The following is an 18,094-nucleotide window of genomic DNA, read 5'->3' as shown; positions in this document are numbered from 1 at the left end:
AAGATCTCCTTAGGGATGTGGCGGGGACCTTGGTGGGCAGGGCATGTGTCTTCTCCGGAGCCGGCCGGCCACGCCCGCCTCCGTGACGCGGCCCAGGGACCTCCGGGCTCTGACCACGGACCCACCCGGGCTGTGCTGGGTAGCGGAGAGAGCCTCTTCTTTCTTTCAGCGACTGGGAACGCTAGGTTTGGAAGGAATTTCCCCACCCAGTTGCACAAGTCCTTGGAGCACATTTTTATGGAATTCTTCTTGCCTCCAGGGGCACCGCTCTGGCCTCGGAATGTTTGTTTGTTTATTTAGTCTTGTTCTTTGGCTATTCCAGTCTCCGGTGCCTCTTGGATTCTGGTTGTGTTTTCAAGAACGCCACGGTTTGTCTTGCCCAGCTTGTCCCCGGCGAGCGTGACCGTCGGGCTCTCTTACTTTGCCGTCACTCTGGAAGAGACCTTGACTGGTGGCCGCCTGCGTTTTGAGGAGTGACGAGCCTCCCCGGGAGGGACGCGGCTCCTCAGTCCGCCTGAGGTCGTGGGTCAGGTGTGCCTGGGGAGAGTCTGGTTGGTGTCCCCGCACGTCTACTTGAAGCCCCGTGGGGGAGTCGGGGTGGGGGGCACTCACTGTGCGTCTGGTGTTTGCCCGTTGCCGGCTTTCCTGCTCTCAGGGCGCTCCTCGCGCTGGGCTCGCTGTTACAGGTGACGGCACATGTTGCTGTAGGTTACAAGTGACCACGCAGGCACCTGCGTGGAGGAGAGATGGCTTCAAGCACAGGTGGACCCAGAGGCTCCACCCGTGTTGTCTTGCTGCCCTCCCTCCCTCTGCTCTTTGCTTTCTTCCCTGTCCCTTTAGGTTTAGTGGCTTCCAGCAGCTCAGCCACCTTCTGGTTTCCTAGCACTTTAGAGCCACCCAGAAGGGTCTCCGGACAGCCCAGTCTGGATGGCCCACCTGCCGTGATGCAGCCACTGTGGTTGGGGGCCTGTGGTGCTCTGACGGGCAGAGCCTGGGCTGGACCTGCTCCTGGCCGCTTCCCCCTTGGAAGACCCAGGATCTTTCTAAGACAAGAGGAAGTGGATGTTGCATAAGCAGAAACAGTAGATTCCATTTCCAGGACAGAAATGAAAGAGATCTTTGGCTTAAAGAATCTTCTCCGATACTGGGGCCTAACTGTAGAAAAATGAGTGTCCCCTTCTATACTGGATACACTGTTGGCTTTTGATGGGGGGGTTCTCCAGAACTCTCAAAGGCCTTTTGGAAGGCCTGACAGAAATGCGCATTGCCCACGATGAGACTTCCCCAGGGCAGCTGAAATGTTCAGTTTCTTTGCCGTTTGTTGGATTTGATCAACCCAGTGAGGTTTACCTCTTGTGCACCAGAAGCCTTGATTCTTAATAAAACAAATTAGTACATTTTCAAAATAGGCTAGTCAGGGCTGGGGCTGGAGTGGGGAGGTGTGGTGGGAGCCCCGTGTCATCTCATCCAGGGTAACAAATGGACATCTTTTGGCTCCTGGTCAGCTGTTCTGTAGATGCAGAAAAATTTGTTTCCTTTTTTTTTTTTTTAAGTTTATTTATTTATTTTGATAGAGAGAGAGAGAGAGAGAACGAGCAGGGGAGGGGCAGAGAGCGAGGGGGAGAGAGAGAATCCCAAGCAGGCTCCCTGTTGTCAGCACAGAGCCCAATGTGGGGCTCGATCCCACGAACCGTGAGATCAGGATCTGAACCCAAATCAAGAGTTGGACGCTCAACCGACTGAAACACCCAGGCACCCTAAAAATTTGTTTACTTTGAATAGAAATCTCAACTTGGCTCCATTCAGAAAATATTGAAAGTCCTAACAGAGTTGTACAAACTTTACCACTTATAATGCGATAGTTTAAGTTGTGTCTGATAACAGAACTCGATTTCTGAAGCTCTTTCTGATTACTGATTTTTTTTAAATGTTTATTTACATTCGAGAGAGAGAGAGAGAGAAAGATAGAGAGACAGAGAGGACAAGTGGGGGAGAGACAGACAAGGATACAGAATCCGAATCAGGCTCCAGGCTCTGAGCTGTCAGCATAGAGCCTGAGGCGGGGCTCAACCTAAGCCATGATGTCATGACTGAGCCGCCCAGGTGCCCCATCTAATTACTGATATTCTGATGGCATTTGTCCCTTGAGTTGTTGGTATGTAATTTACGGAAATAAGCCCTCCCCCCTTTTTGCCATCTTGGTCTAAACCTTTAACAAAGTTTATTTTTCCTTCTTGTTTTGACAATCCCCATCGCCTCCTACCTCCTGCCTTCCCCATATCTGAGCTCAAGCTCCTTAATAAATGGGGGTATATGAACTGACCACGGCTTCCTAGGCTTGATTGAAGAGTCCCACGAGGTCACAGATTATCCTGTACTAGTTAGTTCAGGCTCAGCAAGCTGGAAATGGAAGAAATCTAGCAGATGAAGAGGGAAGGTTTGGAAGGTGGACCATGCGTACTGTTCAGAAAAGCAAGAACAAAACAAAACTTAGGTTCTGGAAACACTGCAGGGTGTATATTTGAAGATGCGCTGTGTTCGGGGCCTGTTTTGGGGAGGGAGTGCCTGGCAGAGGTTTGCCTGGAGAGGAGATGTTTAGGTGTTGACTGTCCAATCCTGAGGTTGAGGGGGAGAGGTTTTGGAATGGGGAGAGTGAGGTCTGAGGTCCACGTGGACAAGTGCGGTAGGGCCCCCCAGGTCCCCGTCCCCAGTTGGGGCCTCCTGGGAGATCCGGGGCTGTGGTCCTGCAGCCCACTCGAGTGTCGCTGGCTTCTCTCACGGCAGGAATTGGAAGGGTCGGTCTACAGAGTCTCGGGTGAGGCGTGCCACCCGGCTGGCCTTGAACATGGTTTCTTGGGGGCGCCGCTGGTGTCCTTTCTCCTGTCAGGAATTTTGTATCCCCAGGTCTCCTCATTCTCACCGCGTGCCCATCCTGAAAGCACCTCTTATCTACGGCTTTACAAGAAAGGCAGGCAGCCATTCAAATTATATGGGCTTTCTATATTTCTCTGACTGTGAGAAATGTTTCATTAGGTTTGCCCTTCTTAGAGCCTAAATATTTCAAAGAGACTGCTAACAGACGTCTTTGCAAGTTGCGCCTATTAGAGAAAACCCCTGCCTTGGTCTGCAGCCCCAGTTTCTCAGCTCCTTTCCCAGCCTCTGTCTGGCAGGGCAGGAACACTCCCCGCCCTTGATCGGAGGAAGTGCAGCCTTTTCTTTGCCACCAAAGGCCTAGGAGGCTTGGTGGGTGCCCTGGCCAGGCCTCCTGTCCTCTCCCTAGGAGGACACTGGGTCCCAGGTGGCTGGACTATAAGAAGGGAGCAGAGCCGGGGCGTCATTTCTTCCTCAGGAAATTGTTTTGTTTTGTTTCTCGTTATGTTCCCAACCATTTGAGGCCTTCTTACCAAGACCATTTGCTCTCATGCTTAATCAAAGCTGCTTCCTGACCTGGAGGAAGGTGGCCGAGGACCTCTTCAGCAGCGGGTTCCCACGCCTCCTGCCTCCCTGACAGTGGGAAGGTCGTACCTGCCGTGCACCAGATGGAGTGACAAACGGAGGGGCCCGGTGGTCCCTGGCACGTCGCCGGGCCCCTGGGCGTTAAGTCCAGCTGAATGTTGCTACTGATTTTGACGAGTGTTTGTACTTTAAGCTGAGGGATGCTCATTAAAAATCAAAGTGTTCCTTTTTGCTTTTGAGGCCTGCCCCATCCCTGGCAGCAGTGAATGTTGCTGTGAATGAAAAAGCCTAACTAAATCAAATGTGCAGGTCACCGTGAAAATTTTTATCCCTGGTCCTTTGACAGGCTTTAGAGGATTTACGAGAGCTGGCCAGATCAGTGGAGAGGCAGAATATGCCTGCCTTCTGCTGAAGCCCCGTTCTGTGGCTTCAGATGGGGACAGAATTCTTGGCGTATCTGAGGCTGGAGAGAAGGCCTTGTTAGCCATAGAAGATGTATCGGTTGTCACCAGGATAAAGTTTTATGAGCTGTCCCTTGTTTGTACGGTTACATGTGATCAGTGATCATTGTGTTTCCTGTGGTTCTTCCCTTCCCCTCGCCCCTACTGCATCTCTTGTTTGTTTCTTCATTTTTTTTTGATGTGCCCATTGCCCATGTGAGGCTTTAGATGAGGAAGGTGAGGGCCATCCGTTGTTTCTCTGGCAGAAGCAGCACAACACCTGCAGCAGCTCGTGGGGAGGACGGTGGGGAGGACGAGGAGGACGGGCCACTGCAGGAGGAGGGGGCAGGGAGCAGGCCCCGGCCGCACCGGGCTGCTTTGGTGGAGGTGACCTTGGTTAGCTGACCCCGTGACTTCAGGTCCTCGGGTTCCTCACCTACCCTACCTGGAGGCTTTTCATGAGCATTCAGTGAGCTAGAGCCTGGCCCAAGGCTGCCTTGGCTGCTTCACAGCCGGAAGAGCCTGAAATGAGCCCGGTAGGTGGTAATGGGGGGTGGGCAGAGGGAGGGCACTTGTTTCGTGTCCAGGCTCCAGCTGTGCTGCTCTGTCTTTGGCAGTCCCTGGAGTCTACTGGACCTCAGTTTCCTCATTTTACCGATGAGGAGTAATTTACATCATCACTTCCTCCCACCCTCTCAGGTCTCCTCAGCTTTGAAGACACACTGGGAGTTCTTTCTCGCGGAAATTCCTTCTCCTGCCTGCCTTTGCAGCCCCCAGCAGCCAGCTGAGTTGGTCGTTCTGGCTTTGCATCCTCAGATCCTCTGTGCTCACCTCCAACCCCTGCCAGACTGGCCTTCCTGAGGAGAGGGACACTTTTCAATCTGTTCTGTAAATTTATTCAACAGTATTTATGTCCACGTCAAGCACAGTGTGGGAAGCTGGATGTGTGTTGGTGAAAAGACCACACTCACTGACCAAAGCCCATTCTCAGAGATGTGGGCCTCACTCTAGCCCAGTAGATGTTTCTTCTCTGGAGAAGGGGGACACGTGTGTCCGTGCCACAGGGCTGGGTGGACCCATTAATGTGTAAGCTTGGGCCTCAGTTCTGTCCTCTGTGAAATGAGGGGATTGGGCTAGAACCAGGTTGTATTAGCTCAGGCCAGATGCTGGAGACTCTGAAAGTCCACTGGAGGGTCCTGACTGTGCTTTAGAAGAGTAGTTGGAAACCTTTATAAGAAGTCAGGAGAAAAGCGGTGCTCACAGAAAATTCCCCGGAATTTAGAAGCACGCTCGACCAAAGCCAAATGTTGAGTGATTTTTAAAGGCATAGATAGCACCTGACCGACTCAGCACAGTGTGTGACTCTTGATCTCAGGGTTGTGAGTTTGAGCCCCACATTGGGTATAGAGATTACTTAAAAAAAAGGCATAGATAGACATTTTGGGGGGGGGGTAACATATACCTGAAACAAGTCTTTTCTTGCTCCCATAGGTAATTTAAAATTTGTCAGGACCAACTTCCCCCAGCGTTATGACTGTTCTCTTCTTTCGCCAGTGAAAATACAACCCACAGAAGAGCCATGCCAGTGGAAATGTTTTGAAAATAGAACAACTGTTACAATGTTTACTTCCTATCTTCCCAAGGCTTAAACTTGAGTTTAGGTTGTATTCATTATTAACTTGTAGTATTGATCTTGTCGCAATTTTTTTTTTAAAGGTGGCTCTGTCTCCTCCTAGGGAGGCTGGAGTATGTCCACACCTCCCCCAACCCTCCTGACTGCCCCCTCCCCCCCCCCCCCCGCCAGACCTCAGTACCTGCCCTTTCCAGAAAAGGCCAGAGCCCCCTACTCTCTCCGAGGCGTGCGTGCTACAGTGAGCGTGTTTCTTTCTTCCTCCAGGTCATGGCTTCTGGCTTCTCGGACCTGAGGCTCCAGCGGAGGACATGACTCTCAGGGATCCTACTCCAGATCTGTTGCGGAGACTGAACCTTCGCAGGGCACGAACTCGCCCAGGACAGGAGAATCTCTCTCTCTGAAGGGCTCTACGATTGTCGCCAAGAAAAGTAACAATGGCGACTTCGTCTATCAGACGGCAAATGAAAAACATCGTGAACAATTACTCGGAAGCGGAAATAAAGGTCCGGGAAGCCACCTCCAATGACCCGTGGGGCCCGTCCAGCTCCCTGATGACGGAGATCGCAGACCTGACCTACAACGTGGTGGCCTTCTCCGAGATCATGAGCATGGTGTGGAAGCGGCTCAACGACCATGGCAAGAACTGGCGGCACGTGTACAAGGCGCTGACGCTGCTGGACTACCTCATCAAGACGGGCTCCGAGCGGGTGGCCCAGCAGTGCCGCGAGAACATCTTTGCCATCCAGACCCTGAAGGACTTCCAGTACGTGGACCGCGATGGCAAGGACCAGGGCATCAACGTGCGCGAGAAGTCAAAGCAGCTGGTGGCCCTGCTCAAGGACGAGGAGCGGCTGAAGGCCGAGAGGGCCCAGGCTCTCAAAACCAAAGAGCGCATGGCCCAGGTCGCCACCGGCATGGGGAGCAACCAGATCACCTTCGGCCGCGGCTCCAGCCAGCCCAACCTCTCCACCAGCTACTCGGAGCAGGAGTACGGCAAGGCCGGGGGCTCGCCCGCCTCCTACCATGGCTGTGAGTAGTGGAAGCGCCCCCCACCCCTTGCCAGCGCGCTGGGCCTCAGGTGGGGTGGGCGCCCTGGGGCTGAGCGAGAGCTTGTATCTGTCCTTCGTTCTCAGCTCCCTGCAGCCTGCGCAGCACCGCCGGTGGTCTGCACCGGGCCACGGCGACACGGGGGCTTGGTCCCTTGGCTGCTCTGCCTCCGGGGTCTCAAGACCCTCTGCTGCTCCGTGGTGTGATTCGGTACATCCGGGCAGGGCCAGCCGGCCCTCGGGGAGACGGTCTGCCCCTTTCCCCCACAGGGAAGGGCCGGAGTGAAGCGACTGGCCTGCCCCACAGACGGTGGGAAGTTGACTGTGTTTGGTAGGTAGGAGGAAACGAACGTTCTTTCTCGATGATAATCTCGTTTCTTTAATCTCATTCAATGTTTGTCTAACCACTGGGCTGCGGGTCTCCCGACCGGCTCAGCGTGTTATTCTACCTCAGCGTCCCAGGGGAGAGAGATGGGATGTCTCTGTCTCCCTTAAAGAGGGAGGGAGAAGGCAGAGGCCTCTGCAGGTGCCAGTGTGAGCAAGGCCCCTCTTTGGACATGTGGGCGAGAGCTCTTGGTGATTTGCTTTTGCATGGCTGGGTCTGTGCTGGGTGGGGCTGCTCTGTTTTCTCGTTTTGCATGTCGGATTATGCTGGGCCTTTGCCCAACATGCGGATGAGATTTCAGGGAACAGAAGTGGAGTTCAGGGCCTGACGGAAGCTGGTGTCTGTGAGCCACATTGGCGTCCTGGGCATTCACTAAAAGTGGCCCCGGGAACAGGCACCCTGCTGCTTTCCCTGATGCTGTGTCAAGACAGGTGGCCCTGGTGGCCTGTGGGGACGCAGAACTTGTATCTTATGGCTGTAAAAACAAAAGTGCATGCCCCTACACAGCCTTTTGTTTTGGTATCGGTAACACTGTCAGCATAACACCAGCCTTTTTTACTTCTTACAAATTTTTTTTAATGTTTATTTTTCAACGAGAGAGAGAGAGACAGAGAGAGAGAGAGAGAGAGAGAGAGAGACAGATCACCAGTGGGGGAGGGGCAGGGAGAGAGGGAGACACAGAATCCAAAGCAGGCTCCGGGCTCCGAGCCGTCAGCACAGAGCCCGATGCGGGGCTCGAACCCACAAACCTTGAGATCATGACCTGAGCCGAAGTTGGACACTTAACCAACTGAGCCACCCAGCCACCCCATTTTTTCTTTTTTTTTAAAGGAAATTGTTTGTAGCCTGACAAACGCCTGTCGGTCTTTGTGTGGTCATTGGTTCTGCTGGCCGACCACCTACTAACGGCTCCCGCCTGCAGGTGTCAGTTTGACGTTGTCCTGCCACCAGCAGCATTTTGAGAAATGTGTCAAATGGGAGATTTGTGTACCAAAGCCAGACTTCCTGGACTTCCCTAGGAATTCCAAATTATGACCGAGCTTGGAGAGGTTAGCGTTTTTCTTGTCCCTGTTTCTAGTCGTGGCTGTTTCCCTCTCAGTTTGAACGGCTCTGCTGAAGCGTAGGTGGTGACCCTCGTGAGACCGCACGAGAAGGAAAGCGACCTGCGTCTCCAGAAGTCTCCGTCTGGGCCAGGTTCATCACCAAAGTGGTGACGATTGCCCTTTAAAGGGAGAGCTCGTTTGTTGCCCTCAAGGAGCCGCCCCACCCCCCAAAAGTGCTGGCTGTGGGTTGAGCTGGTCTCAGGCTGCCTCGGCTTCCTGCCTGGGAAGTGGACGCGCCTGTGCTCTGCAGCCACTGGGAGCTGCCCTTCTCGCGACGTGCCTGTTGCGGTCATTTTTGTCCAGAAGCCAGAGGATCCGAAGCGAGAGCTAGAATAGCATCCCGTCCATCAACAGCTTGTGGGACGTTCCCCGTGCGGGAGCCGGGGGTTCGGGTCGGGCACCGGTGGCAGGCCTGCCGGCCTTCTGCTGCTGGCCTGCCGGATGCTGTCACGGCCCCAGCCCTGACGCTTTCCGGTTCCCTCAGACCTTGAGCTCGAGCTGCATGTTCAGGGTCAGAATGTGGTCAGCGGGCTGTCCGCCGCCCCCGAGCGCCACGGGCCCGGGCCCCGGCCCCGGCCCGCACCGTGCCGCTCCCACTCCCTCTAACGGCATGTCTCTCTCTGTGTGTGTGTGTGTGTGTGTCCCTGCCCGACAGCGCCCGAGGCCTCGCTGTGCCCCCAGCACCGCGCAGGGGCCCCGCTGGGTCAGAGCGAGGAGCTGCAGCCGCTGAGCCAGCGCCACCCCTTCCTGCCGCACCTGGGGCTGGCCTCCCGCCCAAATGGCGACTGGTCCCAGCCCTGCCTCACTTGTGACCGCGCAGCCCGAGGTGGGACGGCGGTTTGCTTTTCTCCTTCCTGGAAACGCTGGGCGGCTTGCTGGGGGTGTGCTTGTTGTGTGTCAGTACAGCCAACTCTCTCCCTGTCTCCTCCCCGGCCTCTCGGTCCACCCTCCCGCGGACCCAGGGCCCCCTTTTTCCTGTCTCCCTGAGAGCCCCCCTCGCACCACCACGTGTCACTCGCCAGAAGTCCTGTTGCCATTTGGGTGAGGCATGGGGTGACTGTCCGTGCTTTCCCGGTGTCCCCACGCCCTGAAAATTTGGACCGGGCCCCGCTGTCTGCCAGACCCAGGTGTGGTGGGGGCCAGACACCCTTTGGCTTGTTGAGCCAGAAGGGTGCGGCTTAGATCTCACAGTGGTGGGCAGACCCGAGGGCCTCGGTGGACGCTCGTTGGAAGCCATCAGCCTTGATGCAGTGATATGTGCCTTGATGAGGACAAAATGGGATTGTTTCTGCTTCTCAATTAACTGCTGCCCTTCCAGAAATCCCCATTACCGTGGTAAACAGAGAGTTAGCTGTACTGTCGATTCTAGGTCACAGTGTTTGAAGATACCTAATTCAATGGGTAACTAAAAGCGGGGCTTCTCTTTTGACTAATTAACAATGTGTCCCGGTCAGAGGCTGCAACTATTGCAGGTTAAACCGAAAGCAGATTTTTTCTGTTGCCTCCAAGAAAACGTTCTCAGTCTGATCAACCTTCGGCCCGAGTGCCCCGCCCCCGCCGCCCGCCCCCCACACACAGAGAAGAGAGCTATTCTCGCCTGTTCTTACTAGAAGGGGCACCAACGGAGAGCCTCTGTGTGACCTCCCCGATAAGGTGGCCCGCCTTTATTCAGCCCTGGAAACAGTTACTGTTCATTCATGCCTCATCAATATTACAGCTTTGTTTGACTCGGGTATTTGTGTGGTCACTAGATCTAGCTCTGGGATGGTTTCCTTTGTGCTCCTGTCTTCCCCTAACAGCGTGTGCAGGATTTTGTGAGGAGGACCGGCTTTGCACTCTGCAGGATGAAAAGGAAGTGTGTTTTGAAGGAGCATCCAAAGGCCCTTGGGTCGCACACCGTGTCTTCCACCAGATCTTTGGCGGCCGTTCCTACAGGTTCCCAGTGTTCCCCCCAGGACTCCGGGGCCCCCCTTTGTTTTTCCCGGATTTCATTCAGTAACCGGGAAGGTGTGTTTGGAGTCTTGCACCAGCTCTCCTGGTGGCAGGTTGGCTCTGCTGGGACATGTGCATATTAAAATTAGGCCGCCCTGCTGCCCACCTCTCCCGCTGTGGACCGGACCACACCCTGCGCCACCAGGCCAGTCTTGTCCCCTCTGGTTCCTTCCACCGGGGCGCCTCCCCTGCACGCACACATCTGGCAGGTTGCTCGAGGTGCCCGGTCCATGTGGATTTCTCTTCTTCTGCAGCTCTGGTAGAAATTGGGGCTCAAAATGAGTAGGTCTTTTTGGCAGCTTCTCGTGTCCCAGAAGAGTTTGGGGCAAACAAGGGTCACACGGTGCCACGTTCCATCCTTCAACTGGTTAGTGTGCGCGTCCCTCTCTGTATCTCACACGTTGCCCATCCTTAGGCTGCTGGAGAGCAGGACCCCCGCCCGCGACGACTTTCTGTCCGTTCTTAGCACCTAACAGTGTTCAGTGCAAGGTAAGTGCTTCACGTACGCACGTCGGTGGGTTTGCTTTGAACACGCCGGCTTGGAATCCGGCAGTGGAGGAGTCAGACGGACACTGGCCGTTCGGGAAGTGGTCTCCTGAAATGCAGGCCGTGATCCTGGAGGAGGCGTGTGGGCGGGGCACACTTAGGACCCCAGACCCCGCAGAGAAGGCCCTGTGGGCACGGGTGCAGACTCAGTGTGGGGCAGGGGAGGCAGACGGCTGAGAAAGCCCCTTCGTGGGAGAGCACGCACTGCGGGGAGGCTTTCACTGCTGGGTGGCTGTTCTGACCCACAGTAACCATGCCGGTGTTTGAGGAGACCGTCCTTCCACGAGCCGTACCCATCTGATCCTCTCCGTGCCTCCTTCCTCCCTTTTGCCTCCCGCATACATCGGCCCACCTTGGAAACCTCACAAATTCTGTCCTTCCTCTCTAGTTCCATGACCTCAATTCAGTGTCTGCTTTCTCACTGATTTCCTTGCGGTTAGCCGCCCTCCCCCCCGCCACTCTTGTCCACCTTCCATCTTGAGAAATGAGACCCTGACCCTGGGTCTTGGGAGAGATCCTCTAGATTCCAGGGTCCAGGCCAGAGCCTTTGACACGGCAGGCAACTCCCCTGGGGGTCCTTGGCTGCCCTCTGTCAGCCTAGGTGTGCGGATGTCCACCTGGAGGCAGCACTCCAGGTTGTCTCTGCGAAGCCTGCCCCAGCTGCCCTCTGGCTCCCACATTCCCTCCTTCACTCAGCAAGTATCGAGTTCCTGTCGTGTGCCCAAGCGCAAAGCAGAGTCCTCCGCCCCTACTCAGGGGAAGAGAGACAATAAACGTACGTAAGACGCCATACAGGATATTATGTGGTGAGTGCTTTGGAGAAAGGCAGAAAAAAACCAAACAAGCATGAGCATGCCCAGCCAAGCCTGAGGAGTGGGGAGGGTGGTCTGCAAGTGTTAAGGAGGGTGTCGGGATAAGCCTAATTGAGAAAGTGATGTTGGAGCCAGGGTCAAAGGGGGATGAGGAGTGCTCGCGTGAAGGCTCGGAAGAGGCAGTGCAAACGCCCTCAGGTGGAGTGTGCTGGGGGGCGGGGAGGGGGTTGTTGGCAGACCGGAAGGGCCAGTGGGGCTAGAGCTGAGTGAGGCGGAGTGGCGGGTGAGGCCTGCCCCGAGGCTGGCGAAGGTGGGGGGCCCTTCTCAAACTGCCTCTGGCCGGGAGCAGTTCTTTCAATTCCGGATCCGTCTCAGACCGATACAATGTATCGGCCTGTGGATGTTGTAGCTATCTCAGATTGCCCTAAAGCTTTCTAGCCACTTTCTCTCACCGCGCTTGCTCCTCTGGCTCTGTCCTTATCCAGGTGGGGGGTGACAGGCTGTGGAGGCCTGGGGATGTCTTACAGGAGAGCCAGCAGGCTTGCTGGAGGACTGGACGCGGCGGGGGTGGGGTGGGGTGGGGAGGGGGGCATGGGGAGAGGAGTTGAGGACTGCCGGCGGAGGAGCCCGGGGTGGGGGTGGGGGGGGATGCCGCTGCCATCATCCGGCCGCCGTGAGGGTGGCTGTGAGCCGCGCGGCTGGGAGCAGAGGTGGGGTCATGCTCTGGCCATGGCGAAATGTCTACTAGACATGCAGGTGGAGGTGTGGGGAAGGTCTGAGAAGTCGAGGGCTTGGGGGAGAATTCTGGGCTGGCAATGGCTTCAGCTCTTTGGCCTCACCTGGCATTCATGTTTCCTTCACACTTGTGTCATCCCTGGTGCCCCGCTGCCCTCCCCGCCCAAGGCTGGGCCCTGGGCTGGCGCGCGTTGGCCGTGTATGTGATTTTGGCACGCAGCTGGTGCTCAGGACTGCCGTGTGCAGGGGAGGCTGTGGGGCCCAGGGGAGCCTTTCCAGGCTGAGAGGTTGGGGTTTGCCAGAGAGCACCCAGACAGGGCAGCTGGCTTGGGCGGAGCAGGGGTGAGCCACCTGCCTGTTGTTACCCTCCCTCAGCCCCTCCCCCCCGCTCTGTCCACCCTCCACCCTTCAGCAGGCAGTGGAGAAACTGCAGAAGTTCTTGGGGGTGGTGGGAAACCACATGAAAGGTGGCATGGCGGGGGGGGGGGGGGTGGCTGGGGGAATCGTCCCCGTGAGTCCGGGTGGAGACCTGAATGTAAGACTGCCAGTGTCCTCCAGCAGGCACACCCAAACTCAGGGCAGGACCTGCCACCTCCCTCATCTGTCCTGTGGATGGAGGCGGGTGAGGGAAGGAAGGAACGCCCAGCCCGTACACCCCCAGAGCCCGGGCCACGCTTGCCTTGCTCCGGCATCGTCCTGTGTTTGGTACCTTGCGTTTCTGGGTGCGAGGCCAACCACTAGCATTCCCATTTTTTTTTTTTCTTTTCTTTTCTTTTCTTTTCTTTTCTTTTCTTTTCTTTTCTTTTCTTTTCTTTTCTTATTAATTTTAAAGTAAATCTATTTTGAAAGCGAGAGCATGCACACAAGCTGGGGAGGGGCAGAAAGAGAGGGAGAGAATCCCAAGCAGGCTCACGAACCGTGAGATCATGACCTGAGCTGAAATCAGCAGTCGGGACACTTAACCAACAGAGCCGCCCAGGCCCATCCAGCGTTCCGGTCCTTAGACAAAGGAAGGAAGAAGGAAGGAAGACAGAGTAGAAATGCTTGCTGCTCTCTGATTCCCTCGGATGCATCAGAACCAGAGTGGGCAGTTCTGTGTTCGCACACGCCACCTGGGGCCAGGTCTCGGGCTGACCCGATGGGTCCACTGTCTTGGTGACCCCTTGGACACTTGGGCTGGTGGAGCAGCCGCCCTGCGACGTGGCTGGGTTCTGCTCCCAGGAGAGCTTCGGGGCTTACCTCAGGCCGGCCCGTCTTTTGGGCTGGGAGCTCCTCACGCAGGGCTGCGCCCCCCAGACCCTGTGGACAGCGACTCACCAAGTGATTACCAGAGATTATGAGCATTCCATTTATTTGCTCTGCTTCGGTCTAGAAAGGATTGGAGTTGGCTTACAAAACACATTCGATACCAGAGGATTAAATAGGGGCAAAAGGAAAACAAAATAAGACCAGAGTCACACATAAGTGCTGGAGACGGATCCAAAATTGGCTTTGAACTTCTCAGCCGCCAGCACCAAAGAGGGCGATTTCCCTTTAGTTTCTGGACAAGAGTCTAGGATCCGGATGACGTCCAGGGAGGCCAGGTACCCACTGTGCAGCGGGGGGAGCGGGGCCTAAGAGCAGCCTGCACAGGCCTTCACGGGGAGCACTCGATCCTGACTGCATCCCCACGGCCGGACCACCCGAGCGTGTCCTGAGCCCTACCCCGCTGGCCTGGTGCGAATCCGGGGGAGCTTGAGGTGTCCCTGGGACTGGAGGGTTGGTGTAGTTATCTCCCTCCATGGTGCTCATCCATTCTCAAGCCCATTAGGGAGAATCTGAAAGCATGCGTGTTTGGGAGGAGCCCAGGGGTACGGGCCTTCCCAGAACTCTCCAGGGAAGCTGGTTCTCCACAGCAGGGAGCCTCAGGGGTGAACCAGAGCCCCTGCGGCCCCTGCCCTGCCAGCCAGACTATGGGAGCCGAGCGGGAGCAGGTAAACACGTGCATGCACACAAGAGGACATTTTATTTTATTTAATTTTTAATTTTTTTTTTTTTAACATTTATTTATTTTTGGGACAGAGAGAGACAGAGCATGAACGGGGGAGGGGCAGAGAGAGAGGGAGACACAGAATCGGAAGCAGGCTCCAAGCTCCGAGCCATCAGCCCAGAGCCTGACGCGGGGCTCAAACTCACGAACCGCCAGATCGTGACCTGAGTCGAAGTCGGACACCCAATCGACTGAGCCACCCAGGCGCCCCAAGAGGACATTTTAATAAGGGTTAGGCATCTGAAAAAGGGAGGAGTCCTACACAGGTCTGCTTTTGAAAACTTGAAGATGTGCGAATATATAATCATAATACGTTATTGTTTTTTAAAAGCTACAAACCCAGCCCGCATGTCCCTCAGAAGCCCTCGTGGGGTGTGGACTTGAAAGGAGCCTGGGTCAGCCCAGGCCCCCTGAGAGGGGGGGAGGGGGAGGGGAGCTCTGAGGTGCAGGACTGAGCGGTGCTGCCCAGGCACGGGGTGGGGGGGCGTGCAAGGGCCTAGAGGCATTTGCTGGCTGCCAGCCAGGTAATTCCCCAGTGTCGGGGAGGCCAGGGGCAGCCATCCGGTGAAGAAAGTTCCCGGCCCTCAGGGGTCCCAGCCCTCAGCGGCAGAGTTTTGTCAACAGGGATGGACTAGGAATCTGGTGGGAGATGGGATCCACGGGACTTCCCTTTGCTGGGGCGACTGTGTCCTGTAAGTCACAGGACCCCTGATCTTAGGCAGGCAGGCAGGCAGGCAGGAAGCCCCACGGCAGAGGCCGGTGCCAGGCTGGCAGCCTTAGCTTGCTCTGGAGTTAATCCCTTCAGGTGGAGGTAGAATCTCAGAGGAGGCTGGTCAGTAATGTCGGCAGACCCACGGGGGCGGCCGTGTTGCTGACACACGACCCTGAAGATGTTGCTTCTTGCCACAGGGGCTGGGTCCCAAGTGGGTCTGAATGTGCCAGGTGAGGCTGTCCCCTGAGTGGGCCGTTGCCAGAGACAGCCGCAAGGTGAACTTCCCACCCGTCTGCTTTCCCCGTGACTGGTCCATCTGCCGCTTCGACCTGCCTGAGGAGGGGGGCGGGTGCTCCTCAGTAAGGACACCGAGATGGCCTGAGCAGAACCCACTGTGTCATGAGTGGTAAAGCTGGGATTCCACCGAGTAGACGAACGAACATACAGCTGCACCCGTTCCAATCATAAGATCGTATGGCTCATCCCGTGTAATGCTTTTTTCTTTTATGGTTTAAAAAAAAGTGGTTTTTTTTTTTTTTTTTAACATTTATTTATTTTTGAGAGACAGGGAGAGACACAGCATGAGCTGGGGAGGGGCAGAGAGAGAGGGAGACACAGAATCCGAAGCAGGCTCCAGGCTCCGAGCTGTCAGCACAGAGCCCGACGCGGGGCTCGAACCCAGGAACCACGAGATCATGACCTGAGCCAAAGTCAGACGCTCAACCTACTGAACCACCCAGGTGTCCCTCTTTTATGGTTTTAAAAAAAATTTTTTTTTCATGTTTATTTATTTTTGAGAGAGAGAGCGTGAGCAGGGGACGGGCAGAGAGAGAGGGAGACACAGAATCTGAAGCAGGCTCCAGGCCCTGAGCTGTCAGTACAGAGTCCGACATGGGGCACAAACCCACAAGCCATGAGATCAGGACCCGAGCCGAAGTTGGACGCCCAACCAACTGAGCCACCCAGGTGCCCCCTTCTTTTATGGCTTTTAAAAGCAGGGGTACCTATTTCGACTGTTGCATAATGGGGACCCAGATTTTAAGGAGTTCCTGTGATTGTCAGAGAGTGTAACATTGAAACACAGCCATCCGAGTTGCTGATTGGGGATTATCAGCTAAGGGTCAGTGTTGTTTTGTGCCATAGAAAGTCGAATTATGAATACAAAATTTGTATCTGTTTGTCTTTTAAAAAAATGTTTTTTAAATTTATTTATTTGGAGAGAGAGACAGACAGACAGCAGGAGCGGGAGAGGGACAGAGAGAGAGGAAGAGAGACTCGAAGCTGGCTCCACACTGTCAGCACAGATCCCGACGCAGGGCTTAAATCCACAAAACTGCGAGATCATGACCTGAGCCAGAACCAAGAGTCAGGTGCTTACCCGCCTGGGCCATCCATCCAGGCACCCCTCTGTTTGTCTTTAAAGCAGACTTTGTAGTATAGGTAAACTGTTGTTCATAAGCTCATAGTAAGTGGAGTATGAAACAGGGACAAGGAGCTTTAAGTCAAGGTCGACAACAGTTACACAGCTGTGACAGTGCCTGGGTCATGGCTGCCCAGTTCCCTAGTGGCTGGCTTCAAATGGTCCACTTCAAGAGGGCATTTAAAACGTACTTAAGTAAAAATAAGAAGGAAGGTCTAAAGATAGTTTGGTTTTTTTTGGTATGGCAAAAGAGACTGTATGATTTACTTATAACCCCCTGTATATCACGTTCCTCTCTTTTATTGTGTTCACAGTACTTTTTACTACTTGAGTTACCATTTATTTCATTCTCTTTCTGTCTCCCTGCACTAAAACACACTCCAAGAGCAGAAGCCTGGTCTGTGCTCAGTGCACAGTGCTTGACCCGGGGGAAGGCGTTCAGTAAACACTTACTGAATGAACAGATGCTAAATAAACCTTAATCTGTCTTCCTCCCTTCCTCCCTCCCTTCCTTTCTCTTTCTTTCCTCCCTTCCTCTTTTCTTTTCTTTTCTTTTCTTTTCTTTTCTTTTCTTTTCTTTTCTTTTCTTTTCTTTTCTTTTCTTTTCTCTTTCCTTCCTTCCATCATTCGTTCCTTCCTTCCTACCTTCCTTCTATCCATCCTTCCGTCCATCCATCCATCCATCCGTCCGTCCATCCTTTCTTGGTATTTCTGTGTTATGCTCATCTCTCTTGGTGTTCTGCCCCAGGCATAAGCATTAGTCTCTTGGAAATATATTTTAGAGGCTTTTCCAGAAATAAAGAGACACTTTACATATCTGTGCAGTTTCTTGGTGCTTTAAGGTTGAGTTTAGCAACAGTGTAATTCATAGATGCTGGGTTTTGTCTATTAATAAAAAGCTGTTCCTCGTCTTGCTGGCTGCCTTTTTTTTTTTTTTCTCTAAGCCACTTGCCCTCAGGCCGGCTGCCGAGAAACTTTTAAATGTTCCAAAACATCCCAAAGCCTGGGCTGCACGTCTGACCAGTGAAGTCAGAACCTCTGGGCTGGGCCCAGGCTTCACAGCGTGCGCCTGGGGCCGGGCACTGCGCCTCCAGTGGTCCATTCCGGGTCAGCTTTTGTTCAGCAGAAGCCTTCTGTTCTCCCTCTCTCCAGCCGATGCCCAGTAGCGGTGCCCTTTCAGAAAGTTACAGTCGGCAGGCAGAACTTTCAGCAGCTGGAAATTGATGGTGCCGATTGAATTAGTCTCCTCCTGCCGACAGCTTAGTCCAGCTGTGGGGAATAACCTGCACCCTTCAGACCAGCTCCCTGGTGGCCCACTTCTCCAGTACGAACTGGTAAGCCCAGGGTGGACCTGAGCTGAGGACCTGCGGCCATTTCATTATAAAAGTAACACGTGTCCATTCGTGTTTGTGTAGAAAGTGCAACACAAAGAAGACAAATATCCCCTAATCTTATTACAGAAAGACACAGCCTTCCTTTACACGTTGGTACATTTCCTTTCCGACTTTTTTCTAAACATTTTTTGTTCCAGGAGTGCATACATGGTAAATGCAAGTTTGTGTCTCTGGGTTTTGTCTCATAACATTGTAACAGAAGCGCTGTCTCCCTTCCTCCCACCCTGTGAACATTCTACCAGCTGCACTCAACATTCCGCCGGGTGGAGCTTCCTCGCTCGTCCCGCCCGATGCTGGACCTGCGTTAACTCTTCTGGCTAACGCCAGACGGCCCGGCCATTTTCAGTGCCAGGGTCCCACGCCCTGGACCGTGAGCACAGGAGGCTCCAAG

The 18,094-nt window shown here is 54.5% G+C and overlaps 1 protein-coding gene across 7 annotated transcripts in view; it reads left to right on the top strand.

Annotated features, from left to right (window-relative positions):
• EPN2 (epsin 2) overlaps positions 1-18,094 on the top strand; it is an 85,683-nt gene that overhangs the window by 34,785 nt on the left and 32,804 nt on the right. For 4 of the 7 annotated variants that reach the window (XM_053212534.1, XM_053212532.1, XM_027047528.2 and 1 more), the window contains exons 2-3: positions 5,794-6,558; positions 8,719-8,889. In XM_053212534.1, the coding sequence (XP_053068509.1) occupies positions 5,964-6,558; positions 8,719-8,889 (766 nt within the window). In that variant the 5' untranslated portion in view covers positions 5,794-5,963. Of the gene's footprint in view, positions 1-322; positions 532-5,793; positions 6,559-6,887; positions 6,907-8,718; positions 8,890-18,094 lie in introns of those variants that run through there. The other 3 variants (XM_053212531.1, XM_027047530.2, XM_053212535.1) reach the window with 3 other exon arrangements.

The sequence above is a fragment of the Acinonyx jubatus genome, chromosome E1, assembly GCF_027475565.1.
Source record: "Acinonyx jubatus isolate Ajub_Pintada_27869175 chromosome E1, VMU_Ajub_asm_v1.0, whole genome shotgun sequence".
NCBI classification, from domain to species: Eukaryota; Metazoa; Chordata; class Mammalia; order Carnivora; family Felidae; genus Acinonyx; species Acinonyx jubatus.
Note: the sequence above shows the minus strand (reverse complement) of the source record. Positions and strands in the feature narration are given on the sequence as shown.